The sequence below is a fragment of the Humulus lupulus genome, chromosome X, assembly GCF_963169125.1.
Source record: "Humulus lupulus chromosome X, drHumLupu1.1, whole genome shotgun sequence".
Taxonomy (NCBI): Eukaryota; Viridiplantae; Streptophyta; class Magnoliopsida; order Rosales; family Cannabaceae; genus Humulus; species Humulus lupulus.
In genome coordinates, this window is record NC_084802.1 from 18,745,401 (window position 1) to 18,762,913 (window position 17,513).

The 17,513-nt window shown below is 34.9% G+C and overlaps 1 protein-coding gene across 1 annotated transcript; it reads right to left on the minus strand.

Annotated features, from left to right (window-relative positions):
• Positions 1–7,220: 7,220 nt before the first annotated feature.
• Positions 7,221–13,120, minus strand: LOC133807424 (vacuolar protein sorting-associated protein 45 homolog). Its single transcript, XM_062245747.1, has 13 exons — positions 12,930–13,120; positions 12,190–12,391; positions 11,971–12,050; positions 11,455–11,682; positions 11,058–11,183; positions 10,819–10,899; positions 10,600–10,741; positions 10,316–10,494; positions 9,307–9,462; positions 9,014–9,121; positions 8,817–8,938; positions 8,232–8,363; positions 7,221–7,839 (listed from the first exon to the last, which is right to left on the minus strand). The coding sequence occupies exons 1-13, from the start codon at positions 13,017–13,019 to the stop codon at positions 7,779–7,781; spliced, it is 1,707 nt and encodes a 568-aa protein (XP_062101731.1). The 5' UTR covers positions 13,020–13,120; the 3' UTR covers positions 7,221–7,778.
• Between the last annotated feature and the right edge of the window lie 4,393 nt (positions 13,121–17,513).

The following is a 17,513-nucleotide window of genomic DNA, read 5'->3' on the forward strand; positions in this document are numbered from 1 at the left end:
GATTAAATAGTTATCTATTGTAACACTTATTTAATCAATCAAACATTATATTAAAATATAATATAGGCACCATGAAGATGTACCAGGATTTGAAAGCTTTATACTGGTGACCTGGGATGAAGAGGGACGTGACTGAGTACGTAGCAAAGTGCCTGACCCGTCAGCAGGTCAAGACGAAGTATTAGAAACCAGTAGGGCTATTACAGCCTTTGGGTATCCCAAAGTATAAGTGGGAGGACATCACGATAGATTTCGTGGTGGGGTTGCCTAGGATAGTGAGCCAAAATGATTCAGTTTGGGTCATTATGGACCGGTATACGAAGTTAGCTCACTTTTTACTAGTGACGACAAACAATACAGTTGACCAGGATGCAGATCTCGATGTGAGAGGGATAGTATGACTTCATGGGACTTTGAGGTCTATCCTATCGGATAGGGACCCTATCTTTACTTCCAAGTTTTGGGAAATTTATAGAAGGTGATAAGTACACAGTTGAAGTTCAGTACAACTTATCATCCTTAGACTAATGGTAAATCAGAAAGGATTATCTAGATATTGGAGGACATGCTGAGAGCATATATATTGGACTTTGAAGGGTCCAGGAATGAATATTTGCCTCTAATAGAGTTTTCCTATAATGAAGAGTGGCACTTTATGAAATGTTGTATGGTAGGAAGTGTAGATCGTCCATTCACTAGGATGAGATGGGTGAGAAGAAATATTTGGGTCCTAAGGTAGTTCAGAGGACCACTGAGGCCGTTGAAAAGATTAGAGCTCGGATGTTCGCTTCTCAGAGTAGACAGAAAAGTTATACTAATCTGAAACGCAGGAACGTGGAGTTCCAAGTGGGAGACTATGTCTTCCTTGGAGTTTCACCATGGAAATGGGTGAAGAAATTTGTCAAAAAGGGCAAGTTGAGCCCTAGATTTGTAGGACCTTTTGAGATCCTAGAGAGGATCGGTCAGGTGGCCTATAGATTGGCCTTACCTCCGGCACTGTCGATCGTACACCATGTATTTCATATATCCATGTTGAGGAAATATGCATCAAATGAGACCATGTGTTGAATTATAAGTCAAGAACAACATTAGCACGCTGAGCGCTGGTCGATATGGTTACACCTAATCAGGAGCGCATCATACGCTTGTCCGATCCAATGGTCGTGGAAAACTCAGTGTCAGGTACGCTGGGCCAGCTCCAAGGTTGGTTATACAAAGGATAAGGCAAAGGGCCCCAGGGTGACCCATTAGTCCCATATCCTAGGGCGATGGGCCCTTGATGATTCGTTAATCATTTAATTAGGGCAGCTGGCCTCATTTGACATTGCAGTCATTTATATGAACGGTATGCATGCATGAGTAGAGCTATTACTGCTAGGCATGCCTATTATGATTTGGTAACGTATTAATAACTACTTATGAGCATGATTAAGTTTTCTTGCTGAGCCTTGGCTCATGGGTGCTATGTGGTGCAAGTAAGGGGAAAAGGAAGTCAGACCATCCATGAGTTGGAGAGCTTCGGCGACGATGTGTACATATGCGGCTGCTCGACCACCACGGCCGAGGTTTCTCAGAGGAACTAGGGTCAAACACTATTTTGCCGCCTAGGTTGGCTGGTTGTAACTTTTCAATTGTAATTAACCTTTTTAAATGTTAGTTTGGGATCCCATGTATGGAAGTAAATGTTTTAGTGAAATGTTTATACCTTTTGACCAAAAAATTTAACCCTAAACCATTAAACATGTTTAGTTACACGATTATGGTCAAATGACTCGTTTAGCGATTCTAACACTATTTAAAATACACAGTATAACGGTCCTTGATTAGGAGGAAGTTATAGTACCCCATATACCTGACCCTCCCCCTAAAATATTAAAAAGATGTGTGATTGAGGAGTTACCACCCGATATTGATGTGGTGCCTGATGTGGTGGGTATACCTTTAGTGGAACTGTCATCAAATAGTGAGAAAATTGAGTATGATGATGATGATGGTGATGATGATGATGATGATGATGATGATGATGAGGCGGAACATTAGAATGAGAATGAGGATGATTATGAGGCTGCAAGTGATGAAGGTAATGAGGAAGATTTTTATGTCCATTTTGCTTCGGATAGTGAGGAAGCAACTGTTGAAATGGATGTTGGGGATGATGCACCCATACATGAAGCTGAATCACAAACTCAATAACCTCCTGAGCAAGAAAAACAAAGTGAAGAATAACCTTCTCAAGCTAACACACAAAATGAGAAGGTCCTGCCAGATGAAGTGAATGCTACAAGAACAGATTCGCCTGAAAGTTCTAATCAGAGGCAGTCAAGAGGGTGTCTGCAAGAGGAATAAAAGAAAATAATTTTCTATTTGTTAGGTTCCTGCTCAAAAGAAAATAGGTAGGCCACCGACAGCAAATCCCACTGAAGCAACAAAGAAAAGAAAAGAACGATTGACAAAGCAAAAAGAAAGGCAAGTTGATGCTGCACAAGGTGGTCCCAGAACTTGGGCTAGAGAACATGACCTTTCTCAGCAAGGTGGTCCTTCGACTAGGTCCACACAACATGCCTAGACAACCTGCTAGAAGAATCTTCACTTTTGACAAAGCTTTTGAAGATAGGGAATCAACTAATTTATGTATATTTATGGACTTTTGATGTTTTTGTCAATACTTGACTTCACTAGGTCTTATTTAGTTTGATAGTTATTGGCAACATGGCCTTTACACTTGATGTAAACCAAATAGGCATTAGATCTCAGTTTGTTTGCTAGTTATGGGCAGCATGGCCTTTAAACTTGATGTCAATACTATTTGGTTCTTACTTTGCCTACGTAAGACTTATTTGGTATTGAATCTTAATGATGTACACTTGTTTATTTTTTAACTTTAGGAATTGCACAATACAAATATAAAACTTAAAACCACCAGATTAAACATAAACCATCGCATTCGATTTAAACAAATAACACTTACAATAGGGTCCAACAAATTGGATCATAATTGACAACAAAACATTACAATGATATCCCATAACTTAAAACCATTTGCTGATACATAGTACAACTACTACAATGGCTACAACCCATAATTTGTTATTACCTTTTACCACCATAACTTCATCTTCATGTTGTACTCCATCCTTGCAATCAACATCAGATACAAAAATCATATCCTCTCCCACAAAAAAATCACTCAAAGCTTGTTGTGTGCTCCAATCGGCATGTGTGTTTCTAGAAACTAGTTCATCCTCCAACTGTTTAATTTTTCTTAACAACCCAGATATGACAACCTTGCTTCGGGTGCACATATGAGGGTCTAACCAGCAGAAATACCCACAACCATAATTACTCTGTAAACACAAAAGAAATCATCAAACCAGTAGAAAATAAGAAGAGATGAACAAACCCAGATTTTTCAAAAAAACTAAAAACTAACCACACTCGATACTTATGGCAGCACTCGAATTTTCTTCCAGGATTATCATTGGTCCAAGAAATCTTGATGGCCGACAATTGCATCTCCATTGTTCCATGGTCACATTCGAACTCTTATGCCATAGACCTTCGTGTTCTTCAAATGATACACGAAGTATGGGGTTTTTAATTTTAAAATTTTTCCAGTGGTTAAGTTTTTATTTATATTAGTTTTAAGTTTTACTTATATTAGTTTTATTTAATTATGTCAGTTTTATTTTTAAAATAATATTGACGTGGCATTCATTAAGTGACCTGGACTGTTTAAAATTGTGTGGACCAATTATATATTGCCATGTGTACCTGTACATGGCACTTGACGGCCAGGTACCTATGGATGCCAAATATTGTTGACGGAATGTATTTTCACCGCAAAAAAAAAAAAAAGGTATTTAAGTGTTATAAAACTAACAACTTAAGTATTTTCGCAACAAATATCCTTTTATGTTTTATATTAGTTTCTTATAAATTTTGTGAATATTACTATTGGAGAATTCTGTGGTACCATTGTTAAAAAAATGCACTTATATAACCTCTTCACGCACTAAAACATAAAAGAAAGGAAAACACCAATGTCGTATCCTTTGTAGGGGTTGCACCAAGAATTATCGATTATCATTTATCAAGCATTTATATAAGTGATTGTGAAATTAAATTTCCTTTTAAAAAATACATAAGCTAGTGATTAATGACTAATTAGTTTTCACATTCTTAAATTGATTGATTTTAGTAAAAGTTGAAAGTCCTAAAAGTATGTGGAAGAGAAGAAGAAAAACTTCATTCAAGATAAATAGCACTTGAGGTCTCAAGCTTTACCACTTGTATCAGTTAGGTCCCAATTTTAATTTTGTAGCAATTAGACATCAATTTTTATTTTTAAGCTCACTTATGAACCTAATGCTATATTTTATTAAATAAATTATAATTTATAAGGGTAAGAAATGATTTTAACAAAAAATAAAAAAACATAACACCCATTTTTTTTCTCTTTAAATCTTTTTTAATTAATTGATTAATTATTACCAAATATATTATTTTGGTAATTAACTTAAATATTCTCTTGAAATATTAAAAAAATAAAAAAAATTTGCATACTTTTAAATTTTAGTGCTTCTATCTATAACATTATTTTTTTTTAACTACACACATTGGATAATGATATTAAATATTTGGAGACCCATATTTATATATGAATATTAAAAACAATTTTAACAGCTTAACCAGATTGAAAAAAATAAGTATTAACTTAGAGCATTCCCTACACTTATAGCCACAGAGGTGGCTTGAGCATATTTGTCAGATAAAATATTATTTTGTCAATGCCAAGTAAGGATTTTATTTGTTGTGGCTAGAGAAGTTGCCACTTTTAAACAACGTTGTTTATTCTTTTTTTTTAAAATTAATAATATTTTATATTAATTTATGTATTTTTTGCAACACACAAAATTACTTACACTGCTGATGTTCTTAACAAAAATGTTAAGTGTATTTTTTTTATTTTAATATTTATCATTAATAATTTATAATATTTTTAAATAATATACACACATAAAAGATGATTACAGAAGATGGTCGAGTTGGCAAATCGAATAATTGTGCTACAGAAGACATAGCCCCAGCTCAATAGAGTAGACAATAGGTTTTTTTTCTCTCCTTTCCAAAAATTTTCTTTATTTGGTTCCCATTATTAAGTCTAGTCTCTCTATTTTTATGGATAAAATCTAGGTCATTCTATTGCCCGAAATATCATTTATTAGGCTCTGTAATTATATGCTGTTTTAGGCTTACTAGTCATATCAAGGAGCTCAACGATGTGACATACCAAATCTTTATCATAATTAGCTATTAATAAGAATATCAATGACCTCTTTAGATCATAGAGAAGGACATCACTATCACTGTACAGTAGCTGCTAAAACTTCTCATCTTATCCCTTTCATTTACTATTTGTTCAGATTTGAAACGAACAGTACATTTATTAAATTGTAGTATATTTTGATCAAGAATAATGAATGACATCTGCACTTAAAATTTGCATCAATCAAAGATTTTTAAATATTTGTTTATTAAAATAGTATGTAATTATTGTCAAAAAAAAAATAGTATGTAATTCACCAAATGTTTGGGACTCAAAGTTGGAAAATTTTGACGTCTTTGCTTTGCTCAATAATTCTCGCTTCATAATCAACTACAAAATTATATTATTAACTCTTATAATAAAATTAATGAAAGTTCTTAACTAATGATAATTAACATGCATCATTGATTTTTCAATAAATCATTGACATATTCCACTCAAATTTATCACAATTTAATACACATGATTAGCTCTTTAAATTTAATGTGAAGTACAAAGTTTTAATAAATTTAAAGACCTAATTTCAATCTACAACAAAATAAATGTGAAAGCATTAAAAAAACTTTTAATTTATAGAACATATTCACTTAACGCGTGCACGACATATATAAATATAAGACAAATATTACACATTTTAATAATTTATTATAAAATGTAATTTTACTAATGGGATAATGTGACATTGTAGTTTATGTTTATACATCAACATTTTTCTTAGATTAAATAGCACTTGTGTATCACTTAAGTCCTCTAATTTTTTTAATTATTATTTTTTGGCTCACATAAGATCTCAATATTATATTATTAAATAAATCCTAAAAATTAAAAGTGCATTGAGAATTTAACATAGATAAATAAATAACATCAGATATTTCTCTTTACATCAATTTTAATTGATTATTTATCATCAAATGTATTATTTTAGTAAATTGCATAAATATTTTCATTAAATAATAACAAAAAAAAAATCTATTATACCTCTAAAATATTTAATATATCACTTATGTATTAATTAATTTATTATTTTTTTAATAAAAAAAATTACATACTTTAAATTTTAGAAGCTAGAAATTTCTACAGGTATTTTTTTCTCACTACACTTCTTTATTTAAACTCCTCATAAATTATTAAAAAAAATCACATACATTCTAAAAATTTGAAGTGCAAAATTACGTAGTAAATGATTTTACTTTTTTCGCACCTTTAAAATTTATTATTTAAAAATTGAAATAAATTTAACTTTATTAAGAAAATAATAATAATCTTTTCAAAAATATAAATAACATAAATAATTTAAAATTAAATATATATATCACCAGAATTAAAATGATTAGTAAAATCAAAATATTCAATTTTCATTTTCATGCTTCTAAAATTTAAAATACTATGTATATTTGTTTCATTAACCATTAACAATAATAAACTAATTAATACACAAGTCATAGATTAAATATGTTAATAAAACAAATGATTTTTTTTTCTTTTTTTCTTAGTATTTGATGATGATGATTAGGTTAATTTACCAAAATAATATAATTAGCAATAATTAATTGATTAAAATGGTGTAAAGAGAGAAAAAAAAAAGTGTTATTTTATATTTATTTTGTTAAAATCTTATTTTAACCTTAACTTATAGGGATTATTTATAGAATATGACATTGACAACTTATGTGAGCCAAAAAGTAATTATTAGAATCTAAATGCCACAGAAAAAGATTAGGGACTTAAAGTGATACACTTAGTAAAATTTGGGACCTCAATGTTATTTACCCTTTTTCTAAATATAAATAAACTACATAAAAGAATATAAGGACATATCGTAACATAATACTGTAAAGGTACAACATACAAGGGTGTGTTCGATACTATTTTTTTTTTTTCTAAAAGAGGTGTGTTCGAGCAAGAAAATAACGACCATTTCAAGAATAGAAAAAATAAATGTACCAACTTACAATACAAAAATAAAACATACTCATGTCGCCACCACAATATCTAATTATCTATACTCAAGTCCAATGAAGAAAGCAAAACTAGATTAATGGGTTTAATCACACCAAAAAATTTGTATTATAACCACAAGAAATACATTAGAAAAGAATATAATTTTTTTTTTTACTTTACACATAATACTACATTTTCTATTTTAACAAGCAAAAGAGCTCAAATAGTTGATGATATACCTCGGTTGATTAGTGAACTAGTTGAGAGAGGTGAAATTTGACTCAATTTTGCTCTTTGGTATCTACTGCATGGTGTGTGTCACAGCTACGATCATGTGATATGGATGAAGTGGATAAATTCAATTACTCCCAGATTGACAAGTTAGTAAAACAAGTTACCATGTCTATGAAAATGCAAGAATACTTCTGTTTCCCGAGACGAATGGAGACCGATGTATGAAAGACGAATCTTCAACACTTGTTTATCTACATAGCTTGCAGGATGGTGAACTTCATACCATGGAGGTACTAGTACGAGCTATCCTCTGAGCTTCTTCCAAGTCCTTAAGAAACCTGAAATTTCCACCCAAGTAATTTTTTTTAAACGGTTTTCTATTATCCTCCACAATTTAAATGCCTCTAAGAAGGAAGAGAGAGAGAGAGAGAGAGTACCTATTTACACCTACTAAAACTGTATAACTTATTATTGCTTATGAATATGTCTAAACACTTTTTTTGTTTACTAATACGAAGCTTTCCATTCTCCTATCCAACTTATGAGAATGTTCTGAAATGAACTTTTTCAAATGTGTTCAAGGACAAAGACAAAGATTGTATGCATGCAGTTGCAGATGCAGCCTACCGGAAATGCATGTATGTTGGGGTAAGCAAAAAAACAAAACCGGTATGTCTTCAAGCGGTCAAACAATGATTAATTAATAAAACGGACATCAGTTAATGCATACCTCTTTGAATTGAGAACCACAGAACCGCCAAGTATGAAGCGAGTTCCAGAATTGGTGGCATTTTGTAAAGCAACAACACGAGATTCCTCGTACGTTGTCCCACCAACAATGAAAATGATTACATCCTGCGGTCTAGAATCACACGTCATTACCAGTATTAGTAGCTTTCTTTGATAATAATAATAATAGCATACAGCTTTCTGATACTTGTGTAATGCATGAATACTTTGATAAAATTGGTATAAGTAAAAGGCTATAATTAACTTCTAGTGTCACTCTTTGGAATACTATAGCCATTTCCGTTCTTTTTCTTTTTTTTTTCTTTCAAAAATTAAAAGAAAACCTGCAATCATCTCACAACAGTTAAATCTTAACTACACCTCCTTGCATTATCTCTCCCATTGCAAGACAAAAAGACAAGATTTGCCTGCCAGAGCGCTATTGTAGAAAATATACAACACATTTTTAGAACATACATTATCCACATACTGAATTGCAAACAGGTGAGAGATAGTAAAACCACACAACATTCGAAATTCCAGCTAAGATGCAACCCTCAGGAAAAGTGTTAGTACAGCAACAAACCTGCCCTGTTGAAAATGATTTCCAACACATGGATAGTCCATGTCTCTCAACCGTCCCTTAGTAATGTTTTCCATAGTTTGAAAGAGAAGAGGCTGGTGTTGTGTGTAGACATTTTCAACTCCCTAGAATACAAGTCCAAGAGCAATATAAGCATCAAAAACCAAATCTCCAAACAGACTATATTTTCCAGGACATACCTTTAATCCACGAGCCATGTTACGAGCAATGTTCAAAAGATCCCGATTTCCAAAAAGATCCCCAGTTCGCTTATCAACACCGGCTTGCTTCAAGAGAAACTGGACAAGCTGTAAACCATAACAGACATTTCATTATAACCAGTGAATTTCTCTATCAGCCACTAGCAAGAGGTAGAACAGTTTTGAACACTTAGCTTCAGGGATTGAGCCTCTGAGAAAAGGTTCAATCTCCATCAGAAGTGCTCAGTATCTAGACCACACAGGCTACCAGTAGAAGGGAAAAAAAGTTATACCCCAGGCTTGTATTTTGGAGACCGAGAAGACAGTTTGGTAAAAAGCTGCATCAGTTGAACGGGGCTTTCCTTCTCATACCGCAATGCGTACAGCATCACAAGGCGTAGGCAGTCAAAATCAGACACATTTTCATTGTTTAAAAGACTTGTTACTGCCTACACAGAGTATCAAATGTGCAGAGTCAAATTATAGAAGCAGTGTTTTGTATGTTTCTCAGTTTAGTTGCAAGTGACCACATAAAAAAACACTCAGGTACTTATCTTAAAGTCAACTAGTATCAACAGTTGCAAAATAAATAGTATGAAGTTTCACACAATAAGTGAAAGCTTGTTGAGATATATTACCATGCGTGGAACTGGAAAAATACATATATATACATAGCAATATTGCAAAAGAAAAGAAAGAAAAAAACTGGTTGATGTGGCATATTCATATTAATTTATTAACTGCATATTGCCTGAATAAATTCAAAACTCATCCATCTTGCTAAGATATGTTGAACGGACAAGTCTAGCATGATAACTCAAAATTTGTATAAAATGAGAAAGTCATTGGTGCTATTCTGCTACATAAACCCAAGGATCATAGCACGGTGAAATGGGATTCCACAATTTTATTACCATGCACCTGCCCACACTTGTCTTCAAATTCAACAAAGCTGAGTGGCACTACCTGCCACAGAGTAGGCCAAGCTTCGACAAATAATCTAATGTACCAAACACAAAATCCCGAGAGAATTCTAAATTTAACTCAACCTTGTATTATGTGGACCTCAACATTTAACATTTTCTGACTTTACTGCAATAAAGAGGAGTTTCAGTAATGATTGTGTGGTTTTCTTTTTGGAAATCTATCAGATTTGAAATGAAATTTTTCGATGAGACGTTATTCAACAAGAGAAATGAAAGGACAGAAAAAAAAAAACAAGTATTTGCATATACTAGAATGATTTCAAGATAACATAATTTTAAGTAAAGAAAAACATCAATACAAAGTCTTTTACAGTACCTCGAAAGCTGCCCCTTGTCCACCATTGCAAGCCAACTCCTGTTCAGTTTGCGAAACTAACATGAGTTTTCGCTCTTCAACTATCCTGCTCATTTCAGTGACCAATGTCACATGCTTTGAAACATTTCCATGCATTTTCCTGTACTCGGGGTAATTGTCAACAAATTTGGCCATGTCCTCTGCAGAAAGCTTAGCAATTTACAATTAATATACACCTCAATCCACAAATCCAAAATATTCCACTGCTTGGAGGATCTAAAATATTCAAACTTCCTCATACGAACCTATTGTCTGAATATTCTGGTTACTTTTTGAAACTTGTTGAAATTCATCCACCAATCGTTTAATGTTCATCCCAATGTCTCCAAAATTTTCATACATGTTAGATTTAAAAAATGAATCTTGTTCTGATGACAGCACAACCTCCTGTAAGCAAAAGTGGAATACAGATAAATAAAGGAAATTCAAATCACACGAGTATAGAAGGCCATATGCAGTTCAACCTGTTGATCCTTAGGAAGTTTGTCCACGGCTCTTAAGTCCACTTTATTATCTTGAATACCAATCAACTCATGAACCATAGCCTACAAAACGAATGTAATAAATGAGCTTGAGTAAATTACTAATTTGCTGAAATACCAATCAACTCATTGATTTAGTCATCCCACTCTTTTGGAAAGAAAAAAATTAAAAAAGGCAACTCTCATATATTAGTTAAAATAAAAAGCCCCAATATGAATACCTGATACGTCCATTGATTCAACAATGGTGTTACAGGGTCATCTCTTCTATCAAGCACCAATAACAAAGGAGAAATTTCTGTCCTTCTGAAATCAAAAAGACCACTTTCCTGCTGGTACATCAACTTCTGTTACATCCCAAAACACGACATCAGTTTCGTGATGACCCAAAATTTTCATTGAAAGATTCTGCAGGCTGTAAAATTCACATTAAGCAGGAATCATCACATATAAATCATAATTGACGTTATATAAGTTTTGGATAAAATATTTTTTATATTTTAAAGTCCTGTCAGTTGTCGCCCAAACACTGAAACAAATGTCCAAATCAGATTACATTTATTCATAAACAAGTTAAATCTGTTATCTAATCATTCCTCATTTTCTAGGTATACTTACAGATGTTTCATGTGCAATCCTTTTGGCAGCATCAGATGTCCTTTGATATCGAATAACAGGTCTCCGTTTTAAAGCCAGAAAAACTGCTGCAATACTGTCAACAACTCGGTCACAGAAATGCTGCAAATTTCCAGGGTCCACAACAGCTGGAAGCATGTAAGTGTGATTTGCTGGAATGTTCAGAGTGAAATGGTAAGGATCAAGTGCAACGAAATCCACGTAGAACTCCTGCATATCAAAAGCATAATTACATCTAATTTCAATGCAAAAACTTAAAAAGTTAAACACCAAACATAATTTAAGTATTAATAAATATACTTATTCATCATCAACTGATGTATAAACTTGAATTGCTCCAGACTTTAAACAATAAGCACAATTGACATTGGTTTACATAGTCTAAACTTGAATTAAATGCATAATTTTAGAGAAAAATCTCACTGAAACTTTTTTCTTGTTGTGGATCTGAAAAGTGGACCAGAAGAAGAAAAGAAGTCCTTAGGCAATGAGAGTTACCTGAACTTGCTGGACAACTTCTAGTTCATCTGAGTCAGCTAAGATATGAATTTGAGTATCCTTCAACATGTTGGAGAAAACTGAAAATCCAGTATGGTATAAGAAAGGGATTCAAGAAATAAGTTACTGTTGCTAACAAAAATTCCCAAGAAGTTATACAACTTCCTAAGTAACATCATGCAACTAAATTCAATTTTCCCAACAAAATTAGAAACTTACATAGGTGGTACTCTCCAAATCTTGGAGTAGCCAACTGGCGCCGCAACTGCTGGATATTTTCTGAGGTGGGTCGGAGGAAGTAAATGGCTTTGAGATGTGACATGGACTCTTTTGACATTGAAATAGATTCTATCAACTCTACCAAGAAGACCTCTTTCTGAAGAAGCTCAGACTGTGAATACACAACACTCACTATACTAACCTGCATCTCATAAATTCAAAATCAAACTAAATCAATTCTACAATGTCTACAAGGCACTACATGAAACCATTATTTTGTTTTCTTTTCACAATTGCATCATTAGTGACAGACAGTATAGTTGGTTTAATCAACCATAAACAATGAATAGAAGAGATCATCATGCCATTACCCAGTCCTCATTCCAGAAAGAAAGAAAAAAAAAAGAAGTTATTCCTTCTCAATTTCACTAATTATAACGCGCTCATCAAACCTTGCTCCCTAATTGTGTAAGTAAATACCGATAGAAATTTCATTTTTCATATTACAGATTAGTAAATAAAGCATAGAATGATCCCAATCAACTTGTCGTTAATCAAAATGAATAGAAAAATAAAAGGAACATCAAAACCAAAAACTAATTCGCAAGCCAAGTTAACTGATCAGATATTCATATTCAGAATCCATTACTAGAATATTTTGTAAATTTTCTTGCGAAACAAACGGAAACTAACTAGAATGATGACAATCTACCAGAAAAAAAAGATGTAGAGAAGCGTACGGTGTGAGAATCGAGGATGAGAACTTTCATGCCGGAGATGTCCTGAAGCATCCGATTGACGTAATCGCGGGCGGCGGAAACCAGCACCATTGTTGCTGTGATGTTACGACGTCGTTTTGATGGAGAATAGATTCAGATCTGCAACGGAGCCAAAGAAATGAAGGAGAACACACCAAGGCCAAGCTTTCACTTACACATACCAACTCTTCCTCCTTTCTAATACGCACCGTTTCCCTATTTATTCATTTTTCACTTTGGGCCCTATAATATTTGTTATTTACTTATTTTTGTGGATGGTTTTTCTTAGGCCCGAATTTTGAAAACTATTAAACTTCATTTTGTAAGGGACAGATATAAATAGTACATATCCTCTCTATTAAAATTAAAAACAAGCCATAAAGCACATTTAGGTTGTGTTTTGTAAAAAATTTGTTTTAGAATTTTTTAAACATAAAAATAGAAATATTATTTTTATTTTTGTTTCTTTATTTTTAAATAATAAAAATATGTTTGGTAATTATTTTATTTTTTATTTTTAAAAACAAAAAATAATAAATGTGTTTGATAACTTTTATTTTTATTTTTTTTAACAATAGAAAATGAGGTGTTGATTTGAAAAATAAAAGAAAAAAAATGAAAAGTCGAAAACGGTTTAAAAAAAATTCAAATGTTAAAAAATTCTATTTTCAAAATTTAATAAATTTTAATTAAATTTTTTTAAAATAATAAATAAAAATAGAGTTAACAAACAGAGTTTTATATTTAATTATCAAAATTTTAATTAATTAAATAAAAATTATTTTTTAAGTGTTACCAAACAACACCTTAATTATTTGATTACAAGTTCTATCCTATCATAATAATCCTTGGAAAACATATTTAATGGTATTATCATTATTTTATTTTATTTAAAAAAAAAAAAATTGTTGGTCATTAAATTATACAACTTGTAGAGATGTTAAAAAAACCAGCAACCTATATAAATTGCCTACATTGTACCATTCAATTTTTATCTCTTTGTGGTGTGGTGTGGGTTTTATTTTTTTCAAACTATGTGGTGCAAAACTAAAAGAACGGTACACAGAAAAAGCAAGGTTCAGAAAACTTACACAAAGTCAATCGTGGAAACGAATAGATTGTCGACTGAAGAAGAGGAAGAAGAAACAATCCACCTGAGCCGAAAGTGGTGAGATTGTGTTGTTACTTTGGTTTGGAGAACATGCAAAGAAAAATTCGATTCGTGTTTGCTTCTGGTTCGTATTTTCTTTTTCTGAAGGTGAAAATGCCAAAATAAAAAAGAATGGGGAAAAATGGAGTATATATATAGGCAAAATGAATGTCAAAGGTTGGGTAGTTTTGAACCCTTGATTTGACTTAAAAGGTGATCCAAATGACCACATTTAATTCCAAAAAACTGGCGGCAAAAAGGTAATAGGAAAGGATGTGTGCAGATAGGAAGGTACTCAAGTACTCTCAGTGAGCAATCCCCTAGTGACGTGTGTCCACACTCGAGTGTGGTACATAGGCACATTTTTCGAAGGTGAAGTTCAAAAGTTTCCTTCTCAAAGGATTCGAACCAACACTTTTGAGGAGCAAAATGTTACACCCAAATTTTGAAAATAAAAGGAATAGCCTTGAAATGTAGGCTCAAAATAGTTAAGCTTATGTATACGGATACTAGCAAAACACTTGTGTGAATTATTAAATGATTTCAGGTCTGCTATCAGCACTCTAGTCGACCTACAAATCTATTACTAGCACTCGAGCATGAGTCCCATCGTTCGAGCCTGAGTTGCAGGCGCGAAGGCACTGACCTTCTCCGAGGAATGTACTCGACGAAATTACTAGATGAGGAGAAGGTTATAATTGGAACAATGAGCCCGAAGCCTGAACCAGTCTCAAAGGCACATCAGCAATACGATCGAACTTAGCGACGCATTTTGCAAGTGGGAATGTTGTTAGGAAATCCCTATTTCGTAGGGATTAATTATTATCAGATATTAAATCCCTATTGTCACGGGATATTATGTAATCAAGGCATTTATTATATTTATTTAAATTTAATATGATTGATTGTAACTGTTATACCCAGATTTCGAGCCATGAGGATTGTGACCTCGAAAGCTGGATTCATAATGAATGAACTCGTAAAGTCTGGAATATGTTCGAAATCTAAACAACGAACCTGCGAAGCAGAGACGACTTCGAAGATGGTAGCCTCGAAATCCTCACGAGCTCGAAGGGTAGGCCCCGAGGTGCATCTGTTCTCTGGGATGACCTCGGATCAGGGGCTCCGAGCCTGACACGCGTACGAGCTCGAAGTCATGTGGCCTCGGGATATGTTATAGCTCGAAAGTCAGTAAGAAACCTGGGAGAATATGGCCTTGGCGATATAGGATAATAACTTTGAATATCCTAATGAGTCATCTATAAGAGACGCGGTCTACATTTATTATTGTAAATCCCCTACAATCAAGTGATATTATTTGATTAGTTATACGCCCCCTGGTCTTCAGGGGACGTTTCCTTTTATATTGGATTGCAGGCATTTAATGCTATTTAATTTATTTGCATATAAAGAGTAACTACCCGAAATATGTGGGATAGTATTCTGAAATCTTCTCTATAAATAGAGAGGTCACGCACCATTGTAAAGGACCGAATTTTTGTGATCTTGAGAGAAAACTCTGAAGAATTCATCCTTGAAGAATTTTCAGAGATCATCTTGAGTTTAATAACAAAGACTCGTGGACTAGGCAGATTTAACTGCTGAACCACGTAAAAAATCGTGTTTGTATTATCATATTTTTATTGGCCATTACTGATTATTGTTTACGTGCTCTTCTTTCACTGTTGACGAAAAACGACGTCAACAGTTTGGTGCTTTCATTGAGAGCCTTAAGTATTCATTCCTGAAAAAGTCATGGCCATTAATAATCAAAATACACCTGAAGAGAATTACCCAAGACGTCCTGGGAAACAGCCGATGGAAAACCCAGATGTCGAAGAAAGGAGTGGATCCTCCGATTCTAGGGGACCACCTCCTCCACCAAGAGATGAGGATATGTACTACAATCCTGAGCGATATGTTCCTATTGTGGAACTCGAGAACCGGCAACTGAAACAGCAGTTGGCAGAAGCCAACAAGCAGAACAAGGAGTTAGCTAGGATAGCCGCGGAGGCGCAGGTGGCTCAACCCCCGCCTCCGCGTGAAAACCAAGCTCCTCGTCCTAGGGATGTGCATGTTCCTCCCCGTAGGCCCCGTGGGCGTCCACCGAAAAATGTTGCCCCAAGAAATGCTCAGGCTAGGGCCCCGGCACAACCGCCGGCACCAGCAGAGCCATCCGCTCCTCCTAGGCCCCAGAGAAGTACTCGGGCCAGGGGTCCGGTTAATCCACCTGTGGAAGCACCTGGGGGAACTGAAAACAACCGAGCCCCCGCAGAGGCTCGGACTCAAGCCCCTAGAAATGCACCACACGCAACCAACCCATCTCGGGCAAACTCCGGATCATCCAGGCCGCGAAATGGGTGGCAGCCACCGTCGCCCATACGGTTCCCTCCATCACCAATAAGATATCCTTCGCCCCCTCGCAGGAATGCTCAACCAGTTCGAGATCAGGGAGAAAGGCGTGCGAGAGAGAGACAAGGAAACAGGGAAGCTTTCCAGGAACGGGGAGGCACCCCATCAGAAAGAAGTCAAACATCCCGGTCTCGCACGGCGGAGACGAGGTGGCATGGAAGAAATCCATCTCGAAATAACTATGCGACGAGTTTTACCAGCGACGATTCTGGAGACACCAGGACGGTCAGCAAGCATGACCGAGGTCGTAAGAATACTGGAGGCCGCAGAAATCGCCCCGACCTGCGAGAACACCTGAATCAGAGTCGGGGTAATGTTGACCCGATAAATCCGGACCTGAGGGATCGCTTGAATAGGCGTAAAGATCCTTTACGGAGACACGAGCCTGGAATTGTGATCGACGACAACCGATTCCAAACTTTGCCTCTCGCGGACCCAGTCCAAGAGAGAATCGATCAGCTGGAAAAGGCATTCAGGCTTTTGAAAAACAAGCAAGAGCATGATCGATATGAAGATTCTGATGAGGAGCTTGAACCGTTTGCTCCCCATATTTCCAACACTCCATTTTCACAAGGGTTTCGGATCCCTCACGTCCCGACGTTCGAGGGAAAGACCGACCCATATAGTCATCTGAGTACGTTCAACACCATAATGAGAGCCAGTAACGTGGGTTACGAGTTCAGATGCATGTTATTTCCAGCATCATTGACAGGACCAGCTAAAAGCTGGTTCGAAAAATATAAGAGACATTCAATAACCTCTTGGGAACAGCTGTCTAAAGACTTCAAAAAGCAGTTCAAAGCCATGATGGGGGTTCGACCTGAGGCGTCAGCCCTAACTAATGTTCGGTAACAACCAGGCGAAACATTAAAAAGTTACCTTACAAGGTTTAACTTGGAAGTTGCCCGAGCTCGGAATGTGGATGACAGTGGACACTTAATGGCTGTCCAGGCTGGAGTAATGCCAGGAAGTGCCCTCTGGGACGATATGCAAAGAAAACCGGT

Coding starts and splice junctions, on each gene's coding strand:
- LOC133807424 (XM_062245747.1), bottom strand. CDS start 13,019: ATGGTGCTGGTTTCCGCCGCCCGCGATTACGTCAATCGGATGCTTCAG. Junction 10,495..10,599: donor CCAGAATATTCAGACAATAG/GTTCGTATGAGG, acceptor AGCTTTCTGCAG/AGGACATGGCCAAATTTGTT. Junction 9,463..10,315: donor GACAAGGGGCAGCTTTCGAG/GTACTGTAAAAG, acceptor TACTCTGTGTAG/GCAGTAACAAGTCTTTTAAA.